The 11,791-nt window shown below is 40.4% G+C and overlaps 1 protein-coding gene across 1 annotated transcript in view; it reads left to right on the plus strand.

Moving 5' to 3' along the window:
• Nucleotides 1-10,023: 10,023 nt before the first annotated feature.
• The window catches only part of AGPAT4 (1-acylglycerol-3-phosphate O-acyltransferase 4), a 72,122-nt gene continuing 70,354 nt past the window's right edge, over nt 10,024-11,791 (plus strand). Inside the window, exon 1 of the mRNA XM_009320755.1 lies at nt 10,024-10,248. Coding sequence (XP_009319030.1) covers nt 10,071-10,248 — 178 coding nt within the window. The 5' untranslated portion in view covers nt 10,024-10,070. The remainder of the gene's footprint in view (nt 10,249-11,791) is intronic.

Below are 11,791 nucleotides of genomic sequence, written 5' to 3' on the forward strand. Positions count from 1 at the left end.
AGCAGGATTTGAATCAGGTCCAAAATGAAACCTCCCTTTATTATTGGACTTGATAAATCTGGTGCCTGTGATAAAGGCTTTTATTTTCTGAAGTTCTCAAATTAAATCAGGCTGTTAGGGGACTGATGTCTGGGGAGAATGAGGAGGCTGAAAGCATTCTGAGTTCATGGTGTAGCAAAACAGTTCTGAACGCTCGTGTCTTAGAGGCAGAGGTGAGTGAAAACTGATGTGGAAGAGGACCACTGAAATGTGGGTAAAGCAGTCACCATGTTTATTTTGATTTTTACCTGGCATCTGGATGTCTGATTGTTTTTTGTGTGGGTGCATGCAGCTGAGCCTTTCACTGAAGCCGGCATCTTATTTTTTGGAACCATGCCAACCACATCTCAGCTGTGAGACATATGTTTTTCTAAGTATTGGGTGTTACCTCTTTAAGGCAGGAGTTGGTTTTCTTTGAATAATAAATCTAGAATCTTCCCTGCCACATTCATTCTTCAGTTAAACTATTTTCTACAGAAAGAAGCATTAGAAAACACTTGATAAATATTAATATCCTGTGTATCCCTGTCTTGGTGCAGCTACATCTTGTGTATGCATTGTCATGTCCAGTTTGGGGATGTGATTTTCATAAAGGAGAAATTCAGCTACTTCATACTCTTCAGTGTCATATGATAGAATACAGCCAAATTAAGTGCATACTTGGAGGTTAAAAAAAAAAAAGTTGCAAATCTTTTTGTTTAACACTTCCTTAGTATTCAAAGAACATACTCATGAATGTTATTTCATATTAATTAAAAATATGCAAATGGCTTAGCTGAAGGAGGCAGTCTGCTGTCATAGAAGATCAAAATAACTAACAGCTCACTTGGAGTTGTAATCAGGTGGATGGCACTTTTCATTTCCAGCAGTGTTAACAACATCTTGTGATTTGTACTGGAAGCTTTTGGATTGCCTCACAGAGGAGGTCAGCGCTGTTCCCTCATATCCCTGTGATTAGGAAGCATGGAGGATGCGGTCTGTCCCATGTACCCGCTGTGTCTGTGGCAGCATTGTCAGCAGGGCTCAGATCTGCCAAGTGGGAGAATGTGGTTTTCTCCAGCAGGCCATACAGGTGCTTGGAAAGAGACACTATGTTAACAGTATTTATACTGGTTTTTTGGGGGACGGTAGAAAATTTGTTACCAGTCCACAGTCTGGTGGTGGAAGTCCCACTTGTAAACCAGTGGTACTGCCACCATGGTGTTTTTCTCAGCTCAGTGATTTATGCCCTGTCTCTGCCACTTTCCAGATCTTTTCAAAAGATTTTTGCTGCCACAAATCCTATATTGTTCATTAGTTGCATTTTCTGTCTTTCTTGATTAAACAAAACAACAAAGCCACACAAGTTAGGAATTAGACTTCTAGGAAAAGGCTTAAAGAGGCTGCCCAAATTTACTAAAATGTAAATCACAATTCCAGAAAATATGAAGAGGTGATTTATGGGAGTGTATTGAGGAAAGAAAATTACCCTTTTCTCAGTGCTGATGATTTTTATTTTCTGATTGTTGTCCTTGAAGCATTTAGCAATGCCTTTAATTCTTTCTTGGGTAGGAATAACGAGAGAGATGCACGTTTGTGTGCACGTGCACACAATACTGTCGGTCCTAAAGTAATTTTAGTTGTACAGAACCATCCAAGTTGCTGAATACTTAATTTTTGTTTCTTGAGGAATGGAGAAAGGAAGGGAAAGTAGAGTTCATTAGATCAGCGCATACATCCTGGTTTGAACCATCTCCTGCATTTATACCTGTTCCATGATCTGCTGCCACTGAAAGTCCTTGCGGGATACGTCCGTTCCCTCTCTGCTCTCTGTGCATGGCCTGTGTCCGTTCCCTCTCTGCTCTCTATACGTGGCCTGTCAGAAGCTGTTGCAAGGGAAACTTGAGCATGGGCAAGAAGGCAAATAAAGGAGGATGAAAATTACTGTTTTATGTTGAAAGCTGGAGCCTGGGGAATTGGCAGGTCGTGGTTCTGGAGTTGGCTCTGCCATGGATTTGCCATGTGACTGTTGCAAGCTCTCTAACAGCGTTGTTCCGAGTTCCTGGTGTGTAAGATGGGCAGCAAGACAGATCTTGCCAGGCTTACTTCACTAGCGTCTTCTAAATGGCTGGAGCTTTTCATATGAAAGGGGATGGATAAATCCAGGAAAGAATTGTCAAAAATCCACACTGTTTTCTAATCCTATCCATAAAGGGTTTGATCTTGCATGTAGAAGTGGACTTGCTCATGCTACTAAGTCTGCTGAGTGGATGTGAAACTTCTCTGCCTGGATACAACTGCTTATATGTGTTTGTGGTGTGGAAAGCTGTCTGTTGCAGAACTGGAGTTAGGAGGTCATACTTTCGTAGTCCAACTTTGTAACTAACTCATTGTGGGTAAGAATAGGAGGATTAAATATTTTAAGCTTTGAACTAAACATATGATCCATGTTTCCTTGTTGCCTCGTGCCTAAAGCTGGTTTGAATGCAGGCAGATTATTTTGTCTGTTGGGAGTATAGGCACCTCCTGTACCTTGCGCGGACCTGTTGCATTGCTGTGAATGTAATTTACAGTTTTTTAAAACAAGATGAGAGTGATCAATGTTTGGCAAGCATAAACCATGAGTCTTCATAGAAGAGACCTCCTTTCCAAAGCTTATCTCTTACCAAGAGAATGTTTGGGCTCCCAGCAAAATTTAAAAAAAAAAAAGCAACCCTGGTTTTATACCAGCTCCTGAATGATCCTTTGTCTGCCTCCCTCCCTCCCTCCACCCATTTCTTTGGGCTCTTCTAAAAGAAATGTTTTTGTAATAACCACTGGAAAACTCAGTAGGCACATCTGTGTTGGATCTGTTCCTGAAACGCCCAGCGCAGAGGTGATCAGCCACAGTGCTGTGTGCCCTTGATGCTGGATAAATACCATAATGCGGGTGGCAGCATCCTACTGTACTGCCCCTGCTGCATCTCTAGTTTTTAATGTGTTCATTTCCTGCGCACCGCAGTGATGGTGTGGATCTCACAATTGAGAGATTTCTCACAGGCCGTGCATTGAGGACCAATGGCTTAACTAGACAGACTCTGATCTCTGTACCTCAAGTGTACAGTTTCCTCAAATGGTCCATGTTCTGTACACAAATTCATGTATCATAAGCACAAAAGCATCCGTACTTATGTGCATACATATTTGTATTTGAGAAGGTTTAGTTTGTTGCAGACATTCAGATCCTGTTATTTGATAAGCCTCCTGTACTTTTGCAGGAAGCCGGATCATTCACTGAAGTGACTTAATAGAAACACATTTTTGGGGGGTTGATTTTTATAGAGGAGAGTGCCAGATGACAGTAATGTGCTGGCCTGGTTACCTTTGGCTAAGCGCTTAATGTTGTCTATGAGAGCAAATATTAAATTGGCTATGAGCACATGATATAGTTGCTTGTCCTAGACTGTTTGTTGTTGTTCACCCTGGTTATTTTTAAGGAACTATCCAGGTTGCCTACACTTGTGTGACAGCGTAGCCCACATCCTGCTTAGATTCTCGGTATACTTTCTTGTAAATTTTTGTTTGCTGTTTAGTCCTGCTCCCTTGCTCAGTCCCTAAATTTGACTTGTGTTTGTTATGTTGCCCCTGTTGGCAGCGCAAGTAACTTGTTTGATTAATGGAGCCAGATAAAGTAAAAGAAGAAACAAAGGGACTCTGTGGTCCCAGAGCTGAACTCTGGAGCTGAACTCTGATAGACTCCTCCAGATCTTAAATATCTTAATGCAGCTCTTTCTTTTATTTTCTGAAGCAAATTGCAGATAATTGTGTTTTGGAGAAATACATGTATTTAAAAATATATATGTAAAAAATGTATTAAAATACAGAAACTTGGGTGGGAAACAGTTGAAGAGCAACACTTGGCATGCTGGAAGGAAGCAACTTGCCTTTCACTGCTATTTTTGTGAACTTGATGTTCTGCACCCGAGAGAACTTATCCCTGATACATTTTTTTTTGAGGATCTCTGCAGGAGCTTGGAACAGAAATGCTTAACTTCAAGGGGTTTACCCTCTTCAAATAAATGCCTGCCTCAGCATCAAGCCCTGCAGTCCCTAAACACTGCACCTCCAGGAGTTCTGTATTGCCTTGTCTTTAAGACCAGCTCCCTACAGCTTCCTTGTTCAGTTCCCTCCTCCCTGAATATTTCGTGCTCCTGGAAGAAGGAGCAAGACTGAACTGCTTCTCACCAGAACTTGGGCAGCGGCTTTCCATCTTTCCCTCTCCTTCCCAGACTATGCGTGTCTCTCCCAGGCTGCCGTCATTCCCCTTGCCTTGCTGTATAAACGCTTTCTACATGGTAGGGGGACAAGCATTGAGGCTGTCGGGGCTAACAGCAGCTATGCTGTGCATTTTACCAGCAGAGAGTGTGCATACACAGATAGAGAACTTGCCTCCTGGCAGGCATGCGGTTTGCATAGCTGTCTTGCTCTGCATTAGATCACAGCAGGAAGAAAATATAAAACGGGAAAGCATTATTATACAGTAACCATTTCAAAAACTCCTGGGATACTTTCATTTCTTCAGTTTGTGCTCTGTTGTGCTAATTATCTCTGTGCTCAATAGAAAATAAATAAAAATTCAGTTTTATAGCAAGTCTATAAATTGGGAATCCTAAAACTTGCTGGTAGATGGTATTCATTCTTCAGCCTTTGAAACAGCCAAACTGACTCATCTCTCCTTTGTAGCAGTGTGTGTTACAAAATACGCAGATTTGGGACTTTTCTGAGAAGGTGTGCTGGGTTGACCTTGGCTGGCTGCCAGGTGCACATCAAACCACTCCCTCACTCCCCTTCCTCAGCAGGACAGGGGAAGAAAATAAGATGAAAAAGCTCATGGGTTGAGATAAGGACAGGGAGATCAATCACACGTTACCATCATGGGCAAAACAGACTCTGCTTGGGGAAGATTAATTTAATTTATTGCCAATTGATAAAACAGAGTAGGGCAGTGAAAAACACGAGACAAAACTAAAACTACTTTCCCTCCAAGCCCTTTCTTCTTCCCAGGCTCAGCTTGGCTCCTGACTCTTCTACCTCCCCTCTGCCACACCCCAGTGTGGCAGTGCAGGGGAATGGGAACGGTTCCTCTCTGCTGCTCCTTCTTCCTTTTGCTGTTCCCCTGCTCCTGCTGGGGTTCCTCCCACAGGTTATGGTCCTTCAGGAACAGACTGCTCCAGCCTGGGTGCCCCATGGGCTGCAGTTCCTGCCAGAAAACCTGTCCTGAGTGGCCTCACCTCCATGGGCTGTGGTGGGACAACCTACTTCACCATGGTCTTCACCACGGGCTGCAGGAGAGTATCTGCTCCGGTGCCTGGAGTACATCCTCCCCCTCCTTCTTCACTGACCTTGGTGTCTGTAGGGCTGTTTCTCTCACGTTTTTCTCATTCCTCACTCATGTCTTCTGTGCAGCATTTTTTACCCATTCGTAAATGTGTTATCACAGAGGTGCCAGCAGCATCGCTGACAGGTTCAGCTTTGGCCTGCGGTGAGTCCTTTCTGGAATTGGCTGGCACTGGCTCTGTCTGACGTTGGGGGCAGCTCCTGGTGTCTTCTCAAAGAAGCTATCCCTGCAGCTCCCCCCACTACCAAAACCTTGCCACGTAAACCCAACACCAGGAGGTAATGCTCTAGTAGTTGCCTTTGGGGGAGGTGGGAAGTGATTCAAACCCTAATTAAGCATGAGGCAAATAGATGGATAATTCTTCATCCAGACTTGGGTTTTTTTTGTGTGCCATGTACAGATATATTCTCCTTGAAGGCAAATACATACATGGACACAACTTCACTTTTGCTAACTTTTGATGCTCACTGACAGAAAAGAGCACAAGGGCTTCCTGTGACTTGCCTTGCATATATATTTCATATACAGAAGCATTGTTAAAATGGACTCTGATATGGCATACAGTGCTGCTATCTGTGCTGTTCTGATGGCAACTGAAATTCACTTAGAGGCACTACTGAAATTGCTATAATCTGACCTGAGTGTATTTTCATAGTCCTGGTCTCTGTAACTCATCCATCCGAGAATCTGGTTTGGATGAGAAAACGCAAGAATGGGCATCATCATCATCATATGCTTGGTTGTTCTTAACTTGCAGCAAAGCATTTAAGGCCTTTATCAAAGAGTAGATATAAATGAAAACCTTTGCATAGGCACGAAACATGCTGTTCTGAAAATAACCGGGTATAGTGCTGTCTTGCATCTATTTGTAAGTATGGACAATATTAGCTTAGTCCAGATGCTGTCAAATCGGTACCATGTTGCTTTCCACACTCCAAGGACTCTACTACATAAACTTTGGACAAGGTGGGTGAGAGTTCTTTGCTTCATTCTTGTGCTTTTTATAAAAGTGCAAACAGTTGTGTTCTTTACGAGATCACTAGTTGTAGTCTCAACTCTTACAGTCTTTGAAGTATGAAATAGCATTGTTAATTGGCTGCAGCCTTTGCCAGAAGAGAGGTGTTCACCTTGCATTTCACTGGTGTAACATTGCCCTTTCTTCTATGTCCTCCTGGTCAGTTTTTCTAAGCAGAAGGAAATGCTGAGAGGAGTTGGAAGTAGAAATCATGGTGGATCTTGCTGAAGAATGAAACCTGGGGGGTGAAAGTGGTAGAATGAATAGTCATGGAGTTTGCTTTTAAACCTGATCCTGTGATCTCTTAGTCACATGAATAGATGCTTGTTGACTTGCTCCCTAGACAGACATTTGAGGTTTGAGTTTTTTGTTCTATATCCAAAGGAAAACTGTTATTAAAGAATGTCCCTATCTGTTTTTGATGCTCTGGCTGGCCATTTTCTCCTAATTCATTTAAAGGGTGTTTGATAGAAGAGAGCTTCTTGGCAGCTCTCCGATCTTAATAGCTTCTGAGAAAATGCATTGATTGGCCCTTTTGTTTTCAAAAGATTGCTGTAATTTTCAGTCATTATCTATAAGGAAATCAGTGTAATTTATTAAACCGGCATCATGGATTAAGAATTAAAGACGTGATTCTTTATCACTTAAACTGGTGTTACGTTGATGTTACCCATGAGGAACTTTAGTAAGACAAAGAGCAAGTGGAAGAAGTTCCTATGAACTCTTGAAGAGCAAGCTTCTAGACCTCTTTCATAAGCTCAGAATTGATTCTTGAAAATAAATTTCTACTTTTTTGTTGCTTGTACCAAGAATAAACTGCATTTCTTGGAGTTTGGGTAATGAAAACAGTCCAAAAAGTATCATATTAAAAAAAAAAAGTTCTAAGAGTGAGCTTATGCCTGAGAAACAGAACACTTAGCTAGCACTCTGTATACAATGTTTGGGTTGCAAATTTTGTAGGGAATACAGTTTACATTTAATCAGAAGAGAAAATTAATCTCTCTAGTCTCGCTACTTTTCAGAAAAGCAAAATTTAAGCAGTGGCTCTAATTTCTTGTTCCTTTTATAAGCAGGTTAGGTTAGATGCATTTCAGTGGTACTGCTTAAGTAGATTTAGTTTGCCTTTAAAACGTGTCTTAAGCTTTACAGAATTGAAATTTGATGACTGAGGTATGAAAGCAAGGAATAAATTACTTTCAGACATTCCATTGTGGCTTCATAAAATTGTAAGACAGTAATTATGTTTTATCAGGGTCATCTCATCTTTGTTTATTTTAATTCTGTGAAGTTTTGTTTTAAAGACTCAGTATGAAGTAAATGATTCACATAAACATAACATTTTAATGCAGTTTGGTTACTATTACAATGAAAAAAACCTGAATTGGTGAACTAATGTTCTGGTGAGCTCTTCCTTGTCACAAAGTCTGTCGATCAACTGCTTACTACAGTAGATTTCTGTTGATTGTATCAAATAGTGAATTTCCAGGTCTCCACTGTAAGTAGACAGTGCTTTAATCTTATTTTATATATGGATTTTTTTTTTTTTATCCAGTCCCTATGGGTTTTTTTTTATCTCTGGGAATTACATTAGATTAGAGTGATTCTGTGGGATGGAATTAAACAGGCCAGCTAGCACAAAAGACTTTTGATCAGTTTTAGCCAAGGATGGTAAGATAAACCCAGTCATCAGGGTTTTGGGCACTGCACAGTCTTTTAAACCATCTACTTGTAAGTAACTGGTTGCTTCCATTCTGACTGTTTTAAAGAAGTGATCTAATCCTGCTACTTGGTGAAGTACAGTAGTCTGAATTAGGGAAGTGAAATCGTGTATCTTTCACTGTAAACTTACTCAAAACTTGGGTTTGCACTGTTTTTTTTCTTTTTTTTTTTTTTAGTGTTTGGCTCTATCTTCAGAGTTCTGTGATGGAGGGACTGAGGCATGAATCATTGTAATGGTTCCTACAAGACAACATTTCTCATTCTACTTAGCCTTCAACAAAAACAGTCTTTGGTCAAAGCACATGCTAATAAATTGTCTGCCACCCTCAGAAACGTATCTTTACAATGGTTGGTTAAAGCTGGAAAAGCTTTTTGCAAGTATCATGACAGTAGTTACTACAATGAACAGAGGCCCGTTCTGCCATTCTGAGCTACAGATGGTGTCTGCTTTGGTACTGAATAGTACAGCAAGATAAAGGGAACAAAGTCTGTGATACACAAAGGGCACATTTTGTCTGCTAATAACAGGCTTGGGACTGCCATAAATTCTTTATATAAATTATACAACAATACAGATTCTCTTTCTTAAATTTTTCTTCATTTTCCTTGTGGTTGAAAACCTGGCTAAATAACTTCCTATTGCTTTGCAGCAATTCTTGTGTGTGCTCTTTGCTGTGGTAAGCATAGTCAGCAAGGGCAGTAAAACAAATGTTTCGGGACACCGATCTAGACTCGGTGCCTCACATAATAGGGTCTCATGTAAACTAAAAGGATAGGCATAAAGTTTTTTTTATCAGTTAATTCCCTGGGATGCTGACAGCTGCCGGTGTGCCAGTCATAGGCAATAACAAATTCAAAAACACTGTCTCAGGGCTTCTTCCCTGGGCAAACTCTTCTACACCTCAGAGGGAGAAACAGTATAGGAATGGAATGGGATGGCAGCACCTCCTGCTTAACTGTATTCAAAATACTGTGGTGTTGTTTACTGAGAGATCATGTCTTCGTATTTTTTCTCCTAACAAATGAGGCTAGCATTGGTGGTAGTGATGGTGGGGGGAGGTCAATACGGTATTTGGTAGGCCAGAGTACTTGGTAGAGGACACTTCCTCTGAATGCTCAGCTGCTAAGGTTGGACTGGTCCTTTCCAAAATTATACAAACATTTCTTAAGTAACCTAAGAGTTGATTTTTTCTGGAAACACTGCTGGGTCATGGGTTGGTACTGTTATTGATGTTTCCTTTCTGGGCTTATGGAGTATAACTGACAGAATTACAGTGTCAAGGAATAATTGAACAAATTGTGTGTATTGTGCATAGGCAAGCTTTTATTCTCTTGCCAAAATCAACTGATATTTGAATCTGACAAGGGAACAAGCCAATAAAGCTAGAATTAAGGAACTACTGCTACCTCTTGGTTGGGGAACATGGTTGGCATAGCCTGTAGAAGAAGGCACAACTTCTAACAAAAAGCTCTAAAGCTTGTGTTTACTTTGGAGCTGCTCTTGAAGATAGCAGAGGCCACAGTATATGTCTTAGGAAGTACAGACAATTCAAATCAAAATACAAGTGGATTCTTTTGCTCATATCTTATCAATAAAGACCTGATAGAGGAGTATTGTAGTCCATGGAATGGAGTCATATGCTCATGGGTTTTGCAGAATTAGGACTGAAATGTGAAAATTTGTTTCTAAAGCCGAATGTAAATTGATTCAGAAATATGGTATTCTCTTTCTATGCTTACTTTTGCAAATATTGTAATCGGGCCTTTTTCTACAATAGAATTAACTTTCATTTTAATGTATTTAAGTGTAAAACAGGAAGTCTATATTAACAGTACGTTTATAGAAGTAAATGCACTTTGTAACTGCTGATACTGCTTGGTTTTGCAGGTTGTCTTCTGAATTTTGGGTCTGAAGGTACCCTCTTGCTTTCTCAGCAAATCATGGACATCGTTGGCTTTCTGAAGTCTCAATTCATTTGCCACCTTCTGATCTGCTACATATTTATAGCATCAGGACTGATCATTAACTTCATTCAACTCTTTACACTTATACTTTGGCCAATCAACAAGCAACTGTTCAGGAGGATCAACTGCAGGCTGGCTTACTGCATTTCAAGCCGTAAGATTTCTTTTTGTTTTTTAAAGTACTTTCGTATTTTGTCTTGAGGGAATTGGTAGAAAAGTTCTGAAACAGATTTCAAAGTAACCTATATAAAGGTCATTACTGCTTCCGGCAGCACTTGTATTTGTGTGAAGAGGTATATGCTTTGTTGAAATGTCCTGTTCTGCTGAAATGTTTTGCTCTTTTATATTGGGATACTTGCTTGACTCAGGATGTTGAAGAAAGAATGCCTCTCATTTGGCTATGCATCATGTTCCATTAAGCCAAATGGGAAATATTGACCAGATAATAGCTGAACTTGCTGAGATGCATTATCTGTAGGCTTACAGTGTTAACAAGTCACTTCCAATAATGCTTTCAATCTTTTTATCATGCATGATTTTGTTTATGATCTAGGTTTAAGTGTTTCATGTGCAAATACTGTTCAGGACTGGGAAATAACGGTAAAAAAAGGAAAAAGACTTTGGTTCCATGTGCTTCTTTCTTAAGCCAGTTGTAAACTGTTGTTTCTTTGAATAGGCATTTCAGACCTTAAGCTGCATCTGTATGTGTTCAGTATGTGGATATAGTTATAATGTAGAATACAGCAGGTAGCCTGTAAGCGTTGAAAGAAGCGGGGGTTGCAATTATTTTTATTTTCCGGGGGAGATGGGAGCATAAGCTCAGGATATTACTTGTAGAAAGACCAGACCTTTGTAACTGCTGGGAGACATGACAATTCACTGACACTTGACTGAACAGGTAGTTCCAGTGGAATGAATGAGACCTGTATCCATTAATTTCTTCTTTGTTAGTAGGAGGTTGGTAGAATCTCCACCCATCGACAGTGGATTATGAGAGCATGTGTAGTTTTCTTGATATTATCAGTCTGCTATATATATTTCTTTTTAAAGAGCTATGACTGCAGTTTCAGCACTGATTTATTGCAGTGCAACTTCTGACTTCCACATAATTGCTCTCAATTTACAGCAGAGAGCATCCTCCACAGAAGCTTTTAAAAAAAAAAAATAGAGTAATGTGCCTGTGTTCAGTAGCTGGGAGTGTGCTGTTAAATGTGTCCACCTTCCAGAGAGATTTCCCTGGGCCTTTCTGAAACTCAGAAGTACTTTATGAAAACGAAACTGTTGCAAAGTGCATGCCTTTTGAGGCTTCCTAAAGATTGTGCAAGTGTGATGTCACTGTCAATGCCGAGTGAGTTATGGATGGTTTCATAGCAGGGAAGACAGCCCTCCAACACAGCGTTTTAGAATTGTGTTGCAGAAATGCAGCAAAATGGTTTCCTGCAGGTCACCTGTTCTGCTGCTAGGAACCTGAAAAGGGAAGGCATTGTTAGTATTCATAATGAACTGCTTGAGGGAGAAATCTGCCACATTCCTCAAATTGGAGGCCACTAGGGATTATTTGTCTCTCATCAGTGATTCTGAAGTGCAACTATTCAAAGCATTTTTTTAAACATATTTTTGACTTAAATTTCAAAGCTGCATCAGCATGTATAGACCCAAATAAATTGGGCATGCTGTTTTATTATTTCTGTAATAGA

Source organism: Pygoscelis adeliae, unplaced genomic scaffold, assembly GCF_000699105.1.
Source record: "Pygoscelis adeliae isolate BGI_AS28 unplaced genomic scaffold, ASM69910v1 Scaffold33, whole genome shotgun sequence".
Taxonomy (NCBI): domain Eukaryota; kingdom Metazoa; phylum Chordata; class Aves; order Sphenisciformes; family Spheniscidae; genus Pygoscelis; species Pygoscelis adeliae.